At 38.4% G+C, this 22,992-nt stretch overlaps 1 protein-coding gene across 1 annotated transcript in view; it reads left to right on the top strand.

Moving 5' to 3' along the window:
- The window catches only part of FASN1 (Fatty acid synthase 1), a 371,433-nt gene that overhangs the window by 133,477 nt on the left and 214,964 nt on the right, over positions 1–22,992 (top strand). The window contains exons 11-12 of the mRNA XM_090372546.1: positions 5,345–5,574; positions 10,667–10,968. Coding sequence (XP_090228672.1) covers positions 5,345–5,574; positions 10,667–10,968 — 532 coding nt within the window. The remainder of the gene's footprint in view (positions 1–5,344; positions 5,575–10,666; positions 10,969–22,992) is intronic.

Below are 22,992 nucleotides of genomic sequence, written 5' to 3'. Positions count from 1 at the left end.
TTTACATTAAACCTTACGCTATTTAGTTCGCTATCTACTACGTTGTATTGTATAACAATGGCGCCAAGTTTCAACCAGTAAATCCAGTAAATCTACGGACACTAAGCATTAATTAACTTCAAATTTGCTATCTAAATTCCAAATAAACCAAGGAGCTTGACTAGGTCTATAAGCTACTTATAGAAAATAATTTAATATAACAGTTAAGTCAATAAAAGAGCTAAATATAATTAAAAACCTAGCATTTGCTGGAGCTGTAAAATCTTGTCCAACACGTGGATTGGATAACATTACCCACTGAGTAGTAAGATACAGATTTATTACCACTCAACCATGCCTTTATCCCTTGCAGCAACTTGCCCTTAATGCCATACCACTCCAATTTGTACAGGTCTTCCATGTACAACTTCCTCTTGCTCAGATAAAGAACCTGAGTAGAGTACCTACTAGTAGAGTACAAAGAACTCTACTAGTAGGTAAGTAAAAGAACCTATTAGTAGAGTACAAAAAAGGGCAACAAGATTGGTGAGGGGGAACAAAGGGGGTGTTCTTACCAAGAAAGGCTTAAGTTAAGTTCTGAAAATTGCAGCGCCTGGTGAGTAGGCACCTGAGAGGTGATCTGATTGAGGTGTATAAGGCTTTGAATGGGTTGAGCAAGCTGATTGCTGATGGGATGCTTGCTCAGATTAAGAGCCTTAGGGGGGCATTGATTCAAATTGAGGAAAGGCAGTTGTAGAATAGATGTGCAGAAATTTTCCTTTAGCCAGCGGGTGGTTGATTGGTGGAACAGACTTCCATCTTTTGTTGTGGAAGTTGATAGTCTAAATAAATTTAATGCTGAGCTGGACAGGCATTTGGAACGAATGGAAGGGTGAAATGGGAGGTTTTTGTTTTGGCTGATGCTGCATAAGCTTGCTTTCTTGCATTATATCTGTCTCTCTCTCTCTCTCTCTCTCTCTCTCTCTTTTTTAATATTTAACTTAACTGAATTCTGCATTGGATATTATCTTCAATAAAATTAAAGTCTTTCCATTTCAATCCTAATAGCTGGTCTAGCCTTAGTTGTGTGCAGTGGAACAGCTATCTTTCCCACTGCTAAAATTAATTCTTTATTTTTTTTTATAATTGTTCCTATTGCATCAAAAGCTTTCCTGATCAAAGTATATGATATCAAAATTATTTCCATCCAGTTCCTTTGTGACCACATCATAGTACAGTTGCCCCCCACTTAACACTGATAATTCGTTCCATAAAAACAGAGCGCTAAGTGAATCCGCACTAAGCGAGCGCCACATTCCCATAAGGTAACATATGTATTTGTGAGTTGCGGTCGGTGCCATAGGATATTTCCTAATCAGTAATAAATGGTAGTGAAAAGATGCACAAATGTCGGTCAAAATATTTAATATTCAAATATTTGTACACATAACATATTCTGCATTACATACGTATATAATTATGTGGTAACTACTTACGTATCAAAATTAAACTTAAAATTCCAATTAAAATCGTGAATTTAATTGATCTAAATTGATTTAATTTAATTAATGAATTTAATCATGAAAAATGTGTCGATTTTGGATTGAACTTTAGCCCTCTTCCAAATAACTAAAAGGGGTATTAATTTTAAACTCCCCCCCTCCGCAGTGTTACCACGCAACAATAAAGTCAACTGATCCTTCGCCGCTTTGAAACCTGGCATGTTTTTTTCTTCTTTCAATATGAAACTTCTTTTAGGCATTTGTTTCCACAAAAGTCCTGCTTCATCTATGTTAAAAACTTGTTGAGAAGTATAACACATAATACCCCTCTTCAATAATTTTAACAAGTTCTTTTTTGAAAGTTTCGGCCCTTAATCTGCACTTGCGGCTTCTCCCTGGTTTTTAAATCTATTCAACCAGCTCTTACTAGTTTTAAATGGTTCCACTTTTTTTTTTTTAGGTGAGTTTTCTTCAGATCATCATATTGGCTAATCTCTATCTCTATCTCTCTTTTTTTTTTTTTTAATATTTAACTTAACTGAATTCTGCATTGGATATTATCTTCAATAAAATTAAAGTCTTTCCATTTCAATCCTAATAGCCGGTCTAGCCTTAGTTGTGAGCAGTGGAACAGCTATCTTTCCCACTGCTAAAATTAATTCTTTATTTTTTTTTTATAATTGTTCTTACAGTTAAACTTGCAAGTCCTAAATTATGACACACATCCGCTTGTCTTTGACCGGAATCGATTCGCTTCAAAACGTCTAATTTAATTTTCAAATTCAGTCTTTTTCTTATATTTACAGTTTTCGTACTGCGCTCAGACATTGCTTTTTTATTCTTATCGGCCATTATTAACTCTTTGAAAATGTAACTGCGTTGGTTGCATTAATTATGATACAATGTTCAAGTAAACTGTCTGTTTCGCACGATGTCTAATACGGTACTGAGTGATGACTAGACTTCGGATAAATGCATATAATGCAAATATTACGAGCAATATACTTGATAATTTTTTAAAATGTTGATCTCAGAACTACGTAACAAGTCACTGTACTGCAATTAAATTATTGTGCGAGAAGATTTCACTGAGCGTGGGGCAATTTCTGAAGTCGGCATGGGAAACATTTTAATGCTATTTTGCTATTCATTTTCAAGCTATCAGTTCCATCAAATGAAACGATTTCATTAAATATGCCAAAAATGTAATCTGTAAAAGAGCGTTATAGTGATCTGTGACAGCGTTATAGCGAATCAGCGTAAAGTGAACCACGTTATAATGGGGGCCTGCTGTATCCAGTCAAATCGGTCAGACAAGACTTCCTCTTAACAAACCCATACTGTGTCTGAACTATTACTGCACGCTTGTCTAGGTGATCCAGCATCACCTCTTTAACCAGTGAGCCATTATTTTCCCTGGGAAAAGAAGTTAAACTAATAGGTCTATATTTATTTGTATCACTCTTTGCACTCCCTTTGTGAATTGGGAATACATTTGCACATCTCCAGTCCACGGGTACCTCCCCTGATTCTAATGATGCTCCCATGGCTAAGGGTTTTTGCTTACTTCCCTTGCTGCCTCCTTCAATATAACTGGATAGATTCCATCTGCCCCAGATAGCAAACAAACTGAATGAGTATTTTGCATCTACATTCAAAAATGAGGAATTATTAAGGTTTGAAAATGGCCGAAGGTTATCAAATTGTAGTAGGATACTTAATGATTTTGTAATAACTGAGAGCAAAGTGGAGGAGAAATTGTTGAAGTTAAACATAAGAAAGGCACCTGGGGTGGATGGGATCTATCCAGTTATATTAAAGGAGGCGACAAAGCAACTAAGCAAACCCTTAGCCATAATTATGAGAGCAACTTTGGACTCAGGGGAGGTCTCCATGGACTGGAGATATGCAAATGTATCCCCAATTCACAAAGGAGGATCGAAGGGTGACACGAGTAATTACAGACCAGTTAGTTTAACTTCTGTTCCGGGTAAAATAATGGAGTCACTGGTTAAAGATGCATTATAGGATCATCTAGACAAGACTGCAGCAATAATTCAGACACAGCATGGGTTTGTTAAGGGAAAGTCTTGTCTGACAAATTTGATAGGATATTATGATGTGGTTACAAAGGAACTGGATGCAAAAAATAATGATATCATATGATATCAAAAAAGTTTCGATATCATATATTTGGATTTTAGGAAAGCTTTTGATACTGTTGCGCATGGAAGACTATTGTATAAATTGGAGCAGAATGGTATTAAGGGTAAGTTGCTACAATGGATAAAAGGATGGTTGAGTGGGAGAAGACAGAGGGTGGTAATTAATGGGTGCTGCTCTTCGTGGACTAATGTTATTAGTGGAGTCTCACAGGGTTCGGTGTTGGGTCCTCTGTTGTTTTGTATATTTATCAATGATATTGATGAAGGTATATCAGACTTAGTGTCGAAGTTTGCAGATAATACAAAGGTTGGCAGGGTTATTAATGACAGTAATGGCAGTGTGCTACTGCAACAGGATCTAGATAATTTGGGCAGATGGGCTAAGCAGTGGCAACTGAAGTTTAACCTTGACAAATGCAAAGTAGTGCATATGGGTAGAAGTAACCCCAGAGAAACGTACCAACTGTGTGGTGCTACACTTAAGGTGGTAGAAAATGAAAAAGACCTGGGAGTAATTGTGCAGTCAGATAAGAAGTTTTCTGAGCAATGCCGGGGTAGGTCATGGGGTTTTGTCAATGATATATAGGAATTTTGCTAGCAGAGGAAAGGAGGTTATTGTCCATCTGTATAAGGCAATGATCAAGCCATGCCTTGAGTACTGTGTACAGGTCTGGAGGCCTCATTTTAGGAAGAATGTAGATTTGCTTGAGCGTGTACAGAGAAGGGCAACGAGATTTGGTGAGGGGGATGAAGGGATCCCTCTTACCAAGAGAGGCTTGAGTTCTGCAAATTGCAGTGGCTGGAGACTAGGCACCTGCGCGGTGATCTGATTGAGGTGTATAAGGCCTTGAATGGATTGAGCACGCTGAATTCTGATGGGATCCTCCCACTTGTTCAGATTATGAACCTGAGGGGCGTAAATTCAAATTAAGAAAAGACAGATGTAGAATAGATGTGCGGAAATTTGCCTTTAGCCAGCGGGTGATTAATTGCTGGAACAAACTTCCATCTGTCGTTATGGAAGTTGATAGGTTAAATAAATTTGAGGAGGAACTGGAATGGTGTGTGTTTTTTTTTTTTTTTTTTTCTTTTGGCTGATGCTGCATAAGCTCATTCACTTGCTTTCTTGCGTCACATGCTGCTACTACTACTATTTTCCACATGAAGAAAAAGTAAAATTTTTTTTGAAGATTATGCTTGCTGAATTTTAATTCTTTAGTTTGTGAAAAACAAATCATCATCTTTAATTTTACCCTGAAGGGTTGTTATAATGGATCCACAGCTTAGAACATCAGGACTGAAATGGAACAGGGATGGATAGAACGTTGAAGCTGATGACATTGAATCAGCTCTTTATAAAATGTCATCTGATATTGAAATAGAATTTTATTCAAGATGAATTATATGTGTATGCTGAATCTCATACAAACAACAGTTGCTGGCATTACTTGGAGTGATGATTTTTAACAGATGAAATCCATTTACTAAAAGAACTGCTTGTTCTAGTGCCCAAAAACACACATAAAACATATTTGCAAATATAAAAGTCAGCGAATGTGTTAAAAGAATCTTTTGTTTTCATTATGTTCTGAAACATGCCATTTTTGCTTTGTTTTTTGAGAGAAAAGAAATAAATAAGATATCATTTTTATTCTAGAATACTGATTGTGTTTTAATATTTTAATTTGTTTTTTTAAGGATTAACATGGGAGCAAGTTAAAGAAAAAGCTCCTGATGGTGTTCTTGCAGCATGTCGTAATGCTGAAGATTCCATTACAATATCTGGTCCCAAAAAGAAAATCGAGGAGTTTGTCAATGAGCTTAAAGCAACAAATATATTTGCTCGCGAAGTTGACAGTTGTGGATATGCCTTTCACAGTAGCTACATTCGTCCAGCAGCCTCTGCACTTAAGGCAGCATTGGAAAAGGTAGGGCTAATTCTGTTTAGTTTTTGTGTTTGTGTGAATGTGTGTATATGCATATACAAGTATCATTGATCTAGTAACACATCACCTGGGATAATTTATACACCTCTTTCCCATATTTTCCAGTAGCAATTCATATTAACAGTAATTTCGCATTCCACCCAACTCCTTCCAGTCTTACAGCTGTGCCCAAAGATGGCTACCAATTCTCTGCTCTCTTCCATCACTATACCCCAGATAGGTATAGATACATATATACACAGCGCGTGCACACACACACACACACGCTATGATAATCTGGAGCAAATGGAGCAAATAATCTGAAGCAGTGGACCATATAATCTGGAGCAGTGGACCAAATACTGTGGAATAGTGAAACAAATAATCTGGGAAAAATGGAATATGTGCAAGGAAATTTGAAAGGAACTTTCTTCATATTTCAGGTCCTCATAATGACTGACACTTCATAATTTGTAAATCAGGAACCATTAATAAATGGAGATCATGTTAGCAATTGTTTTGTGAATCAAAACAACACAAACTAAGTAACACTTCCAAAATTAATTTTTTATTAATTAAAAAAAAGCTCTTACATTGTAAATTTCCAAAGGCATTTAAATTATTTATTAATAACTAAAAACATTTGAACTTTTTAAGTGTTTTCTGTATAAATTATGATATATGAATTATGAGTCTGTTTTTGCGAGATATATATCACCAAACTATCCCATATAAATGAAATTTTACTTGAAGGTTGGGATCATCACCCTAATGAAATAATGCAAGTAATATAAACTAAAATATAAAATAAACTGCAATTTTCGTGTAGCATAACTCCATAATAATCTGAATGCCTGATAGGAATTTTTATTTATTTTATATTTTAATCAGTCTTATATTCTCAATGTTTATTTTATCTTCTTGCTAATGTTAACACACCAATTTTCTTGTGCTTTTTTTTTAATGAAAACCCCAAACACGAAAGGTATTAGAGCCTGTAGTACTTAGTACCATGCATGGGTTACAGGTTGAGAAGATGAAAGAACCTATTTGTTGACATTAGACTTGAACTTCAGTAGATTGTAATTTTCAGGAAATACGTATGAAGGATGGTTATTCCAGAAAATGGAAGTTGAATGAATAAATGAGGAAGAAAAAAAAATTGGTTCAGCGAGTTTGAAGTTGGACAATAAAAGAGTGTTGACTGGTTGTGGCACATGCTCAGATGCTTAGGAAGAGAGAACTGGAATTATAGAAAGCCAATTCAGACAGAAGAACAGAGTCCATGGAAGTATCTGTAGAAAAGGCATTCAGCAGAAACAGAACATCTGTGAGACAGAGAGTGAAGAGATTCTGTTAGAGATGAATCATTTATTAACCTAACTGCCCTCTTTTGAATGGAATCTAGAAACCTGTGAGAGAGGTTTTGAGGGCACTTCCCCAGATGTGGGAACAATATTATATGGTAGGGTGGATTTGCAATTTGTACAGAGTGAATAGCTGTTTGGAAGAAAAGTAATGCTGAGAGTGAAAGAGAAAACCTGATTTTTTAGATGTAGAGGAAGCAATATTTGTAATATGCTTATGCTGAGAGAGAAAGGTTAGAAGTCAGGTTAATCCGCAATAGAGATATATGATCTTGCCTAGAAATCAGAGTGTCATCAAAGATAAGCATAGGATCAGAAGAATCCTTTTTTGTGGGATATAAAAATATTAAGATGCTTTTCTTCCATGGCTACTATGCCTGTTTAGTAAGTAGTGTTGCCTACCCCCACCTCTTTGTCACACAAACACACACAATATTTTTGTTTTCCAAATTCAGTAATTTAGCCAAATAGTCTAGTGTTGAGAGTGCATAATTACATGTTTTAGTGGACTCGGGCTAAATTGTATTCATTGTTAAAATGACAGTTAAGAATTGTTTATAAAGTTTGTGTTAAAACAGTTAGTTGTTGCAGTTAATTATTGTTAAGATGATAAATTGCTCATGCCGAAGTATAAACAGAAGTGTTTTTAAAAATATTTCTGAATAGAAAAATCTGATTTTTTGAAAATAAATTAAAAATTATTTAGAAAAAGTATAAACCAGATATACTTTACCAGGATTTATACAATACTAGGTGGTAAAAAAAAAAAAAAAAAAAAAATGTAAAGTGCAGCCATTATCAACCCACTGCAGGATGGAAGCCTCCTCAACAATTCATGTTGAGGGAAATGGACCATAATCTGCCACGCTGGTCCAGTGCGGGTTGGCAGATTGACCGTATTCAGCAGTCAGGGGCTTGAACCCCGGTCTACTCAAAGAGCGTGTCCTACTGCACTCCCGCTCCTGCCCACTTGGCTACGGAGGCCGTACTAGGTGGTAGATGACTCTTATCAACCAGTGCAATACCACCAATTTGTTTATTGGAGGATTGAAGTGGTGGAACCCATGTTTAGTCTCCAGAGCTAACTTCTGATCAACTCTTCCCCATCTCTTCTGTAATTCAGTATAACTGACGACTTTTGAGGTTATGATGAACATCATGCCGAGATCCAATCTTCCGTACATTTCGAGGGTACAGCTCTAAAACGGTGTTCACAGGCTGGCCGCTAGTTCGTACACTGCACTGAACCTATTGGTAATTCTTTAGGAAGCTTCCGGATCAGCTAGTGTATAATCTTGCTATCTCTACAAAGCCAGATCATGTCAGTGACTGGAGGGAATCCGAGTGTGTGTGTATGCAAGGGGCATTGTTGAGGCCTCATTATGTCAAGGATCTTGGTATATTCTTACCATGTGTATGCCCTATCCAAAAATTTCATTATTTGATACAGCATTCCCCCCCCCCCCACCTTTTCTTACTGTTGAATACACCATGAATTGTCAAACTAATAGAGTAAGCTTATCTGCGAAAAGATCTCAACCTCCCAAACATTTCCTAATTCATTTCACAAATATACATGGTATCAATTCTAATCTCAACGACGTCCATTCCCACTTGTAGTCTGCCAAACCCCATGTACTTTTTCTGACAGAATATCAGTTATTGGTTGATTCAACTACTGCTCAACTCAGTTGCCCAAATTATTCGCTGTATGATTCCTTTCGCCTCAAAGGTTGTACTTGTGAATATGTCTGTTCTGATATTCCCTGTCAGAGACTTCGTAATTTGGAATCTCCTCTTTTTGACCATCTCTGGCTTAAAATCTCTCTACCTCATTATGTCAAATTCACCTGTTGGCACAATGAGGATGTCTCCCAACTTCACTAATCACTTGGAGCTCTTTGACTTCCTCTCTTTGCAACTTGATTTTCTCCAGTCCAACTTTCCTAACAGTGAAGTAATTTTCCTTGGTGATTTTACTGTTCATAACTCCAGCTGGCTTCCGTTTTCTAGTCACACCGACCCAGCTTATCAAGATGCTGAAGCTTTTGCAATTATTAATGACCTTGCACAGATTGTTCATTTACCTACAAGAATACCGGACAATCCTAACCATACAGGCAACATTCTTGAACTTTTTCTCACAAACAACCCTTCTAAGTACACTGTCGAAGTGATGGTCCTTTAGGCACCTCAGATCACAACTTGGTGATTGTCTCTTCTCCAGTGGAGCATTTATCTCATGGCTATTTTCAACCTCATATTGTTTGGCATTAAAAGAATGCAAAATGGGATGACCTGCGACATTTTCTTCTTTTCCTTGGTCGGATTATTGTTTCAAAACTTCTGATGTCAACGTGTGCTCAGATTACGTGGGTGAAATTATTCTTGTGGGAATGGAATCCTTTATTCCACACTCCACTTTAAAATCTCGTCCTTAATCTAAACCTTGGTTTTCTAATAAATATGCTAAGGCTATTCAAGAGAAGAATGTTGCATATCGTAATTGGCTTTTTCCAATTCTTCAGTTTCATTTTCTGCCTACACCAAAGCTCGCAACAATTGTAAAGCAATCATTAATCAGTCCAAACTAGATTTTGAACTGGCTAAAAGTAGAAAACTTGCTTCTTGCCCTAATGGTAGCCGAGCATTCTGGTCTCTTGCCAAAGCTATTGGCCGCAACTTTTGCCCATCTCTGCTCCCACCTGTGTCAAAACCAGATAGTTCTGTTGTCACTTCGGCCAAGAATAAAGCTGACCTGTTAGCTTCCCATTTTTCTTCCAACTCATGTATTAATGATCTTGGTAAAACACCTCCCACCATTCCAAACATGCTCCATTCAATGCCTCCTGTGGTTTTCCGTCAAAAGGATGTCAGAAGGATTTTGATGAATCTTGATGCTAAAAAGTTCCAGGTTCTGATAGTATTTCTCCACTTGTTCTCAAAACCTGTGCTCCTGAACTTACTCCTGTTTTTTGCCGCCGTTTTGCCATTTCTTATTCCAAAGGTGTTTTTCCTTCTGCTTGTAAATTTGCTCATATCCAGAGAGTTCCTAAAAAGGTTGACAAATCCCTCCCATCCAATTATCGTCCCAGTGCAATTACTTCTACTCTTTCTAAAGTAATGGAGAAATCAATTAACTGCCAACTCTTAAACTACCTAGAAACCTTCCTTCTGATCAAGAGCAGTTGCTCTTGGCATGTCAACGGCTTTCGATCGTGTTTGGCATAAAGGTCTTCTAAACAAGCTACCATCTTATGGTTTGCCACCTGTGTTTTGTAATTGGTTATTTAGTTTTCTTTCTGATCGCTCACTGAATGATGATAGTAGATGGCTCTCTTTCTTCTAACTTCACCACTAATGCTTGTGTCCCCAAAGTTCAAAGAGAACGGTAGAGACAACAGATGAATTTGACAGAATGAGGTAGAGAGATTTTAAGTCAGAGAAGATCAAAAAGAGGAGATTCCAAATTACTAAGTCTCTCATAGGGTATTGGAACAGACATATGCACAAGTACCACCTTTGAGGCGAAAGGAATCATACAGTGAATAATTGGGCAACTGAGATGAGCAGTTGTTGAATTATAATAAAATAAAGTCTGAGCTTGCTGTTTTTTTTGTTTTGTTTTTTTTTTTTTGTATGGAAAAACAATGATGTGTAAAAATTACTTATGTTATAATGTAGATTTAAGCCAATTTTTACATTAACTTTATATTTCTCCCCATTAGATCATTACCCACCCTAAACCTCGCTCTTCTCGATGGATTAGTTCATCTGTTCCACAAGAGAGGTGGAATGAACCAGTAGCCAAGATGGCAGATGCCGCATATCTTGTGAACAATCTGATATCTCCAGTCCTATTCATGGATGCCTTACAACATATACCAGAAAATGCAATTACCATAGAGATAGCACCTCATCATTTGCTACAAGCTATTCTTAAAAGGGTTTTAGGACCAAAGTGTGAATTCATAGGTTTAATGAAGAGAAACGAAGACAATATAAATTATCTGCTTACTGCAATTGGAAGGTATTTCTTTTTTATTTTTTAATTATTATTTTTATGTATCTGTCATAATTTTATTTTATCACAATAAAAACCTATTCTTTACTCTCTAAGAACTTAAAATTACTATTTGTAATTGATATTAATTAGATAAAATGGTATAAGGAAGTAGACTTATTCTACATCAGTAAAATAAGAAAAAAATACTAAACAAATACTGTTCATTGCACAAAGAAGGGTACTCAGTGTTCCTTTTCTACCCAGACATAATAGGAGGGAGTATATGATGAGAGCCTTGTCGATCAATTTGGCCCTGGAGAGATTGTGCAAGGCTCAATTGGTAGAATTTTTTTCCAGTCTGGTCTGTGCTTGTTGATAGGAGAGACTGCTTCTACAGGGATTGGGTACACTATGGCATTAGCATTAGTGGAGGCATTTGATGCAAGAAAGCAAGCTTATGCAGCATCAGCCAAAAAACAAAAACCCACTTCCACTTCACCCCTCTGTTCGTTCAAAATACCTGTCCAGTTGAGCCTTAAACTTATTTAGGCTATCAACCTCCACTACAAGGGATGGAAGTCTGTTCCACCAACCAACCACCCGCTGGCTAAAGGCAAATTTCCGCATGTCCATCCTACATCTGTCTTTCCTCAATTTGAATTTATGCCCTCTCAGGTGATTATTCTGAGCTAGAGGAAGAATCCCATCAGCATTGAGCATGCTCAAACCATTCAAGGCTTTATACACCTCTATCAGATCACCTCGCTGGTGCCTAGTCTCCAGACACTGTAATTTGCAAAACTTAAGCCTTTCTTCGTAAGAGCACCCCTTTGTTCCATTCACTAATCTTGTTGCCCTTCTCTGTACTCGTTCCAGCAGCTCTACATCCTTCTTTAAATGAGGCCTCCAGACCTGTATACAGTACTCTAGGTGTGACCTGACCATTGCTTTATACAAGGGAATAATCACCTCCTTATCCCTGCTGGAAAAATTCCTGTATATCATTGACAATACTCCATGAGCTACTCTTGCAGCCCGTCTGCACTGCTCAGAAAACTTCATATCTGCCTGCACAACCACCCCCAAGTCCTTTTCATTCTCTATCACTGTCAGTGTAGTACCACAGAGTTGATGGGTTGCTGTTTCCCATGTGTAGTACTTTACATTTGTCAATGTTAAACTTCATCTGCCACCTCTCAGCCCATCTGCTCAACCTTTCCAGATCCTGTTGCAGCAGCATAGTAGTAGTAGTAGTAGTAATAGTAGTGGCACATGATGCAAGAAAGCAAGTGTAGGAGCTTATGCAGCATCAGCCAAAAAAAAAAAAAAAAAATCACACCATTCCCTCCAAATGCCTGTCCAGTTCCTCCTTAAATTTATTTAACCTATCAACTTCCACAACGACAGATGGAAGTTTGTTCCAGCAATTAACCACCCGCTGGCTAAAGGCAAATTTCCGCACATCTATTCTACATCTGTCCTTTCTTAATTTGAACTTATGTCCCCGTAGGTTCGTATTCTGAACAAGTGGGAGGATCCCATCAGAATTCAGCGTGCTCAACCCATTCAAGGCCTTATAGACCTCAATCAGATCACCGCGCAGGTGCCTAGTCTCCAGCCACTGCAATTTGCAGAACTTAAGCCTCTCTTGGTAAGAGGATCCCTTTATTCCCCTCACCAATCGTGTTGCTCTTCTCTGTACACGCTCAAGCAAATCTACATCCTTCCTAAAATGGGGCCTCCAGACCTGTACGCAGTACTCAAGGCGTGGCCTGACCATTGCCTTATACAGAGGGACAATCACCTCCTTTTCCCTGCTAGCAAAATTCCTATATATCATTGACAAAACCCCATGACCTGCCCTAGCAGCCTGTCTGCATTGCTCAGAAAACTTCATATCTGACTGCACAATTACTCCCAGGTCTTTTTCATTTTCTACCACCTTAAGTGTAGTACCACACAGTTGGTACGTTTCTCTGGGGTTACTTCTACCCATATGCAGTACTTTGCATTTGTCAAGGTTGAACTTCAGTTGCCACTTCTTAGCCCATCTGCCCAAATTATCTAGATCCTGTTGCAGTAGCACACTGCCATTACTGTCATTAACAACCCTGCCAACCTTTGTGTCATCTGCAAACTTCGACATTAAGCCTGATATACCTTCATCAATATCATTGATAAATACACAAAACAACAGTGGACCCAACACCGAACCCTGTGGGACTCCACTAATAACATTAGTCCACGAAGAGCAGCACCCATTGATTACCACCCTCTGTCTTCTCCCACTTAACCATCCTTTTATCCATTGTAGCAACTTACCCTTAATACCATTCTGCTCCAATTTGTACAGTAGTCGTCCATGCGCAACAGTGTCAAAAGCTTTCCTGAAATCCAAGTATATGATATCAAAATTATTTTTTGCATCCAGTTCCTTTGTGACCACATCATAATAACCAATCAAATTTGTCAGACAAGACTTTCCCTTAACAAAACCATGCTGTGTTTGAATTATTGCTGCAGTCTTGTCTAGATGATCCTGCAATGCATCTTTAACCAGTGACTCCATTATTTTACCCGGAACAGAAGTTAAACTAACTGGTCTGTAATTACTCGTGTCACCCTTCGATCCACCTTTGTGAATTGGGGACACATTTGCACATCTCCAGTCCGTGGGAACCTCCCCTGAGTCCAAGGATGCTCTCATAATTATGGCTAAGGGTTTGCTTAGTTGCTTTGCCGCCTCTTTTAAAATAACTGGATAGATCCCATCCACCCCAGGTGCCTTTCTTATGTTTAACTTCAACAATTTCTCCTCCACTTTGCTCTCAGTTATTACAGAATCATTAAGCACACTGCTACAATTTGATAACCTTCTTCCATTTTCAAACTGTAATAATTCCTCACGTGTGAATGTAGATGCAAAATACTCATTCAGTTTGTTTGCTATCTGAGCAGGATCATCAGCAGTCGAACCATCGATGTCAAGTGGACCAATCATATTTATCCCCTTCCTTTTAGAGTTTATATAAGTAAAGAAATCCTTGCTGTTTTTCTTAGCATCCTTTGCCAAACATTTCTCGTAATCCGCCTTCGCCTGCCGAACCTCCTTTGTGACCTGATTACAGACTAGCTTATATCTGCCACAGGCTTCTGCGTCACCTGATAATTTATATGCATCCCATGCATTTTTCTTCTCTGTCACGAGTCTCATTAGTTCATTTGATAACCATTTAGGCCTAAACCTTGAACGATATTTCTTAATCGGTATATAAAGTCTAGTAGCTTCCACGATTAATTCCTTGAATGCTTCCCACTTAGAATTTACTGTTGGTAACATCGTCAGTTGATCCCACTGTACAGAATTTAAAAACTGTCTGAGACCACTGTACTCCCCTTTACGGAAGCAAAAACCCTTTCCTTTACCCCTGACGGTAGTTACCTCTTTGAGTAGTGTCAGTAGTGTCCTTGACAACCCTGCCAACCTTTGTATCGTCTGCAAACTTGGACATTAAGCTCGATATACCATCATCAATATCATTTATAAATACAGAAAACAATAATGGACCCAACACTGAGCCCTGAGGGACTCCACTAATAACATTAGTCCACGATGAGCAGTGTCCATTGATTACCACTCTGTCTTCTCCCCCTCAACCACCCCTTTATCCATAGCAGCAATTTGCCTCCAATGTCACACTGCTCCAATTTGTGTAGCAGTCTTCCATGTGCAACAGTATCAAAAGCTTTTCTAAGATCCATGTATATAATATCAAAGCTATTCCCTGCATCCAGTTCTTTTGTGACTGCATCATAATATCCAATCAAATTGGTCAGGCAAGACTTCCCCTTAACAAAACCATGCTGTGTCCGAGCTATAACTGAATTCTTGTCTAAATGATCCTGCAGTGCTTCTTTAACCAGTGCCTCCATTAATTTTCCTGGAACAGAAGTTAAGCTCACAGGTCTATAATTACTTGTGTCAGTCTTTGATCCTCCTTTGTGAATTGGGGTCACATTTGCACATTTCCAGTCTATGGGTACCTCCCCTGAGTCCAAGGAAGCTCTCATAATTATAGCTAAGGGTTTGCTTACTTCCTTTGCTGCCTCCTTTAATATAACTGGATAGATCCCATCCACCCTGGGTGCCTTTCTTGTGTTTATCTTCAACAGTTTCTCCTCCACTTTACTCACAGTTATTTCAAGATTCTCTAGCTTACTGCTAGAGTTGAATACACCTCTGGCATTCCCCCTTGCTGAATAACTGCTCATGTGTGAATGTCGATGCAAAATATTCATTTAGTTTGTTAGCTACTTGAGCAGGGTCATCAACAGTTGACCCATCAATATCAAGTGGACCAATCTGATTCATCCCCTTCCTTCTAGAGTTTACATAAGTAAAGAACTCTTTGCTGTTTTTCTTTGCATCCCTTGCCAAGGATTTCTCGTAATCTGCCTTCGCCTGCCTAACCTCCTTTGTAACTTGGTTGCATATCAATTTGTATCTATCATAGGCTTCTGTGTCATGTGTTAATTTGTAAGTATCCCTTGCATTTTTCTTCTCTGCCATATGCCTCACTAGTTCATCTGACATCCATTTCGGCCTAAACCTTGAACAATATTTCTTAGTTGGTATGTAAAGCCTAGTAGCTTCCAAGATAAGTTCTTTGAATCCTTCCCATTTTGAATTTGCTGTTGGTAACATCATCAGTTGGTCCCACTGTATAGAATTTAAATACTGTCTCAGTCCATCGTAGTCGCCTTTACGGAAGCAATAACCCTTCCCTTTACCCCTAATGGTAGTTACCTCTTTGAGTAAATCCCACTTCAGCACACTGTGATCACTGCCACCTAGTGGTTCATTTATCTGCAGATTCTTAATGCATGAAGAATCACTGCTGATAATCAAATCAAGAGTAGTACTCCCTCTTGTTGCCTCACGAACATGCTGATGTAGAAAACAATCATCCAATAAATCCACAAAAGCCCTGCTAGTGTGTGAGTGACCAGTCCCCAAATTCCAGTCAATATCTGGGAAATTAAAATCTCCCATTATAAGACTCTCTGATTTACTGGCCCACTCTATTTCCCTGTACAGTTTCTTATTATACTCATCAGAGTTATTAGGCTTATAGCACACTCCTACTCACAATTTTGATCTCCCAATGCTTATGTCACACCAAACTGACTCAACACTGCACTGTCCAGCGATGTCGACTGGCTTCACTTCCTTGGTTTTTATGTGTTTCTTAACTAATAGCATAACCCCTCCCCCCTTCCTATCCTGTCTATGCTTTCTGTAGACGTTGTACTCCCCAAATTGCAGTTCTGCATCCCTTATATCTGTGTGACACCATGTCTCTGATATCCCAACAATATCTGCCTTTGATGTTTTGAGCAATACCTCAAATTCATCAAATTTATTTACTAAACTCCTAGCATTGGTGTACACACAAGTATACCTGCACCTGTTTCTACTCTTAGCTACCCTAACACAACCCATGTGTTTACTTGTACCGCAATGGCTCCCAGCAGTCTCTGAAATATCATGCATCTTGTTTTCCAGGCTTCTGCTCATTCTAATAGAAGCAGTGCAAGAATCTCTTTCACCTCTGCCAGTGGCTACTGTCAATCTGTTGGTCTTTGTCTCCCCCCAAGCTAGCAGTTTTCCGACCCACCTAACACTGCCTCGATAGCATCAGCAAATATTCTTGCACCCTTTCTATTTAAGTGTATCCCATCCCTGTAGAAGCAATCTCTCCTGTTAACAAGTACAGTCCAGGCTGAAAAAAATTCTACCCCTTGAGCCTTGCACAATCTTTCCAGGGCCGAATTGATCAACAAGGCTCTCGTCATATACTCCCTCCTATCGTGTCTGGGCAGAATTGCAGACACTTTCAAATTCAACCCTAATTCTCGGCTTTTGTTCAACAGTGACCTGTACTTGTTAAGTAATTCTGCCGGTCTCCTACTCTTAATATCATTAGTGCCAACGTGTACAACTATATCACCTTTTGTGCCCTTAAAAGATGATATAAATTTAAATAGAAAGGGTGCAAGAATGTTTGCTGATTCTATCAAGGCAGTGTTAAGTGGGTCGGAAAACTGCTAGCTTGTGGGGGATACACAGACTAAAAGGTTAAAAGTGGCCACAGGCAGAAGCAAAAGTGATTCTTGCACTGCTTCTATTACAATGAGCAGCAGCCTGAAAAGCAAGGTAATGAAGATTTCCAGGACTGCTGGGAGTCATAGTGGAACAAGTAAATACATGGGCTGGGTTAGAGTAACTAAGAGTAGGAACAAGTGCATGTACACCAATGCTAGGAGTATAGTTAATAAATTTGATGAGCTTGAAGTGCTAGTCAAGACATCAAAGGCAGATATTGTTGGGATATCAGAGATAGGGTTTCACACAGACACAAACATTGCAGAATTGGAATTTGGGGAATACAATGTGTACAGAAAGGATAGACAAGACAGGAAGGGAGGAGGTGTTAGACCAGTGGTTTTCAACCTTTTTTAATAACAGCACCCCTAAGTAATTTATTTTATTTTGCGGCACCCCTACTCAATTTTCTGCCTGTTAGATCCGATTCTCTCTCTCTCTCTCTCTCTCTCTCTCTCTCTCTCTCTCTCTCTCTCTCTCTCTCTCTCTCTCTATATATATATATATATATATATATATATATAAAATATTAAAATATATATATGTTATATGATCTTTATTACAATAATATAATTATAGAAATTACATTTCTTAATACAGATTATATATATAGTATATAATTTTATTCTTTATATAGAGGTACTAAGTAAACATCAATTAATAGATCACCACAAAATTAAAAAGATACTGTATACCTTTTTATAATGAAATAAACATAAATTAAAAAATAATAATAAGTTTAAATAACTTAAACCCAAATTACGTGGCACCCCTGGAATGTCATTGCGGCACCCCGATCGAAAACCACTGGGTTAGACTGTTAGTTAAGAAACATAAAATCTAAGGAAGTGCATCCAATTGATATTGGTGGACAATGCATGTTGAGTCTTTTTGGTGTGACATAAGCACTGGGTAAGGAAAAATGAGAATAGGTGTGTGTTATAGGCTTAATGAATCTGATGAGTCATCATCATCTATCATTGTTTCGCTGTTCCACGGGTCGACATATGAAGCCTCGCCACCATGCCCTGTCCGTGTACTTCTCTCCATCATTGATTTCACTCCAGTTTCCTCCTCTCTTAATGACATCGGTCTTTAACATATCCTGCCATCTCATTCTTGGTCTCCCCCTTGGTCTTTTGTCCCTTAATTGTAAATCAAACATTCTTCTTGGTAAATGCCTCTCGTTCAGCCTCTTGACATGTCCAAACTATTTCAAAGGGGACATTTCAATTGTATTCTGGAGTTTTTCAACCTGAATTCCCTCCTTAATCATATCATCCCTGACTTTGTCACGTCTTCTCTTTCCGTCAATGCTTCTCATAAATCTCATTTCTGCCCCCTGAATTCTGCTTTCATCCTTTTTCCTCATAGTCCTAGTTTCTGATGCATATGTCAGAATTGGTACATAATACGCCTGATATATATAGCCTTCTTACACTTCAGGGGTATGTTCCTATTCCAGATCAGATCTCTTGTCTGCCTATAGAAATTCCCACCCTCTTGTATCCTTCTACTTATTTCTTCATCTATTACTCCAGTCTTTGTAATGGTGCTTCCTGGATATTTGAAGTTGTTAACCATTTTTATCTGTTTCCCTTCCATTGTAATGTATCCATCATGCCCTCCACTCCTCTTTAGAACCATTACTTCACTTGTCTCTTGACTGAAAACCAGTCGAAATTCATTGGCCCTACTAGCCCATATATCAACTTGCCATTGCACTTGTTCCCCTGCTCTCTTCCCATATGCAGAGGTCATCTGCGAAGAGCATGACTTTCATCTGATCAAGTTGAAAGTTGTTCTACCACTCTACATTGCAAATCATTCATGACAGCTATGAACAGTAGTGGTGATAGGACGCCTCCTTGTCTCAAACCTGATGTTATTTTGAAGCTCTCCATCAACCCCACCCACTTATTTTGCTCACTGTTTGGTGCACATATTCTCAATTCTCTCCACAAGATGTTCCTCTATCCCCAAGTTTCTCAAAACCTCCCACACTTTCGCTCTCTTTACAGCATCAAATGCTTTCTTTATATCCAAAATGCCATCCATAATTCTTTATTATTGTGTTCATCATAACACTTTTCTATCAGTTCCCTCTGCAGAAAATTAGATCCACCATTGATCTGCCAGGCCTAAAGCCGTACTGTTCCCCTCGGCCATCCTACTTTCAATTGTTCCTCTTATCTTCCACTCTAACACTCTCTCATACAGTTTATTCACATGTTATGTCAGTGTGAAGCCTCTATAATTGGAACACTTTTTCCTGTTCACCTTCTGGAACAATGGGATGAACAAACCTTCTTTCCAGTCCTTTGACACCTGTCTCTCATCCCAGCTCTTACAGAACAGTCTGTATGTCCACGCTATCCCTGCCTCACCTGTAGCCTTTAGCATTTCTCCATTTATTTCATCCATACCAGCAGACTTACCTGTCTTGATATATTTCCACGCCTGTACTACATCATTCTAAGTCAAAATCTGTCTGCTCTCTCTCCATATCTTCGCTTTCATCCCCTCTTTTATGATCAACCTGCCTTTGTCCCTTTTGCTGGCTGTCCTGCACATTCGACAGATTTTCAAAATACTTCTTCCATGTTCCTCTTATCTCTTCGTCCTTGGTTATTAGGAGGTTCTCATCCATCAAGTATTTGCTCTGTTCACCATCTCTTCTTTTCCTCACCATACCATACAGTGTCTTTTTATTACTGTCAATATCTTGTCGTAGAGTTTCACTCCATTCTTCCAACCACAGTCTTCTTTCCTTGTTAACTATCCTCTCGGCCTCTCTCTCTTCATGGTTTCATATCTCTTTATTCTTGTCATTTCTGTTCTGAAAGTATGTCCTGAATGCATTATTCTTGATTTTCACAGCCTCTCTCGTCCTATCATTCCACCATGGGGTTTCTTTTCATTTCATTCTATTGCTTGTCCTTCCACAAACCTGCCCTATCAGTCCTACTGTACAGCCTTTGAATGCTTTCCATTCTGATTCCACGCTGTTTACCACTGCGGCGCCTCCGTAGCCAGGTGGGAAGGAGCAGCAGTGCATAGTACACGCTTCTTGATTAGACTGGGATTCGAGCCCGTCACCACCAAATACGGAGGATGCGGAAAGGTCAGAGAATGACCACCGCATATCCTGGAGCAATATGGCCTTAATTTCTAATGCTCCTAAAAACCAAAATAACAATAACAATAACAGTTTACCACTGTCTTAGGTACAACCTTCCTGAACTCTTCTCTTCTCTGAATATCGCCCCTTTTTCCTCTTCTTTCAACTTCCACACCTGTAGTTTTCTCTCTTGTTATTTTGATCCTCTTCAGTTTAGGGAATCTTAAAACTCCAACTAACCTGTGATCACTACCCAAGGAGACACTAGGAATGACCTTGACGTCCACTAGTCTTCTGTGTCACTCTTTATCCATGAGTATATAGTCAAGGAGGGATTCCTGTTGACCATCCTAACCGTATTTTGTCACTTTGTGACTTTTTCTTTTCCTGAACCAGGTGTTACCTTGAACCAGGTTATTAGTATGTATTTTAATGTAATGCGTTCTGACAATTTGATTATATGGGTCAAGTTTCAAAAATATATAAGTGTTTGTTTACTATAAATTGATGCACACAAAATTCTTTCAAAAAAAGAAACTAAAATGATAAAAATGAAAAATACTAGTAAATACAGTACAAATGATTTTTATTGCAGTAACGTACCAAAAGAATATAAGTGAAGTATGTACTGTATTTTTATTTTGAAAAATAACTGATCAGCTTAGTTTGCACAGTTTTTTTTTCTTTTTTTTTTTTATTTTTTTTTTATCTGCATACATCTCTTTATAGCATCGAATGTCATTTTGCAATGCCTACCTTACTTTCATACCTCGTTCGATGTTTGGATCTAGAAGAACACTCGGCGCCATTACATTTCTTCTTTCGACTCATATTTGCGTATAAAGGTGTAATGTTTTTAAAAAATAATCTTTAATAAAAATACACAGCGAAAAATATTTGTACAGCTTACGCACAATCAACGACCTCACCGCTCGGAATCTGGAGTGTTTAGTAATCTAACAAAGCTAGCAGAGTCTGTATATAATGGGAGGTGTGACAACAGTCAGCGTGGCCTTGAATCCATAATGCATTGGCCTACGTGCCGGCATTGTAATACATACATACATATCAAATGTATTGGTGCGTAATGCAGTTAATTTTTTTTCAATTTGTAAACTGCGCTATAGCGAAACCCATGTTGTTCGAAACCACGATGTGCGAAGTATTCCTGTATTCCGTTGATCTCATTATGATCTAAAATTGTAGGTGATCTCTGCCACAGATAATGAAACTATTTCTAATAATATAAAGATGAGTTAATACCAATAATATAAAGATACGCTACATCTGATAATAATAATCTTCAATAATTCCAAGTTGAATACATCAGTTCAGCTCAGAGACCTAAACCAATCACTAACAGAACTTTTAAATATGATGAAAGGTAATAAAACAAGATATAAGCTTGCTTTCTTACATCATTTGCTATTACTACTTCTACTACTAATGAGCCATAACTTCTCTCTCTCTCTCTCTCTCCCCCCTCCCCGACCTTCAACAGTGTTTTACACTGTTGAAGGTCGGGGAGGGGGGAGGTAAAACACTGTTGAAGGTCAGGAGAGAGAGAATGATCCTCTTGACTACCATATGGTAGAAATTTCCAACAGGTTCCACTAAACCATGATGCATTTGGTTCATTGGAATGTTCATTCTGTTATTAGCAGTTATTTTTACTATTATGACTATATATTTAGAACTCTTTAGTTTTTGTGAAGTGTTTCTCATCAACAGCTTCCAAACTATTATAGCACCAATTTCCAAACTGGAGTAGATAAGAGTAGTGGGGCTTGGTCTTATATTCAGTTTAGAGACAAATATCATTATCTGTGGTTGCTTATAAATAGCCTAAGTTGCTATTATCTTTTTAAGTTGTATAAGCCTCACTTGTACAGGTGAATATGCTATGCATTTAAAAATCTGGAACACTTCTGGGAAAGATGCTTGAATAATGTATTTTGAAAATAAAAAGTTGCATTTAAACATACACTGTGCTACCACTTTATTAGTTACACCCCTGCTGTGCACATAAATGGTTTGTCCCACAATGTTGCAAGTTACATGACCACAGTTGTGGATATAAATGCAGCAGAACAACCATTCTAGTATCAGTTAAGCGTACAAACTATAGCAAGAATAGGGAAAAGGAGTGATCTAATGGACTTCGAACGTGGCATGGTAGTAGGTGCAAGACGTGCTGGACAAAGCATCTTTGAAGCGGCAGTTCTCCTGAACTTTTCACACATCAAAGTTTCAAGGGTGTATTGAGAATGGTGCAGCGAACAGAAAACATCCTCTCAATGGCACTCCTGTGGAAGAAAATCACTTGTTGATGAGAGAGAGAGAGAGAGAGAGAGAGAGAGAGAGAGAGAGAGGTCAGAGGAGGATGGCTAGAATTGTACAAGAAAACAGATGGACCACAATGTCATCATGCATCACGTTGGAATACAACCTTGGTGTGCAGAACAAAATATCACAACGGATCACTAGTCGCACTTTGTCACAAATGGGTCCGTATATAATGGGGCAACAGCTGACGGCCACATCGCATACCTTTGTTATCAATGAACCTGTACATCATGCCTCCTGTGGGCACAGCAACACCAGCACTGGACTATCGAGGATTGGAAAACAGTTGCTTGGTCTGACGAGTCGAAGTTCCTGATACATCATGTTGATGTAAGACTCAGAATTTGGCAAAAACAACATGAATCCGTGGACCCGTCATGTCTGACGACTACTGTGCAAGGTGGTGGGGACAGTG

This window comes from Mastigoproctus giganteus, chromosome 4 (assembly GCF_048544385.1).
Source record: "Mastigoproctus giganteus isolate SK-2022 chromosome 4, ASM4854438v1, whole genome shotgun sequence".
Taxonomy (NCBI): Eukaryota; Metazoa; Arthropoda; class Arachnida; order Uropygi; family Thelyphonidae; genus Mastigoproctus; species Mastigoproctus giganteus.
This window is presented reverse-complemented; position numbering and strand designations above follow the sequence as displayed.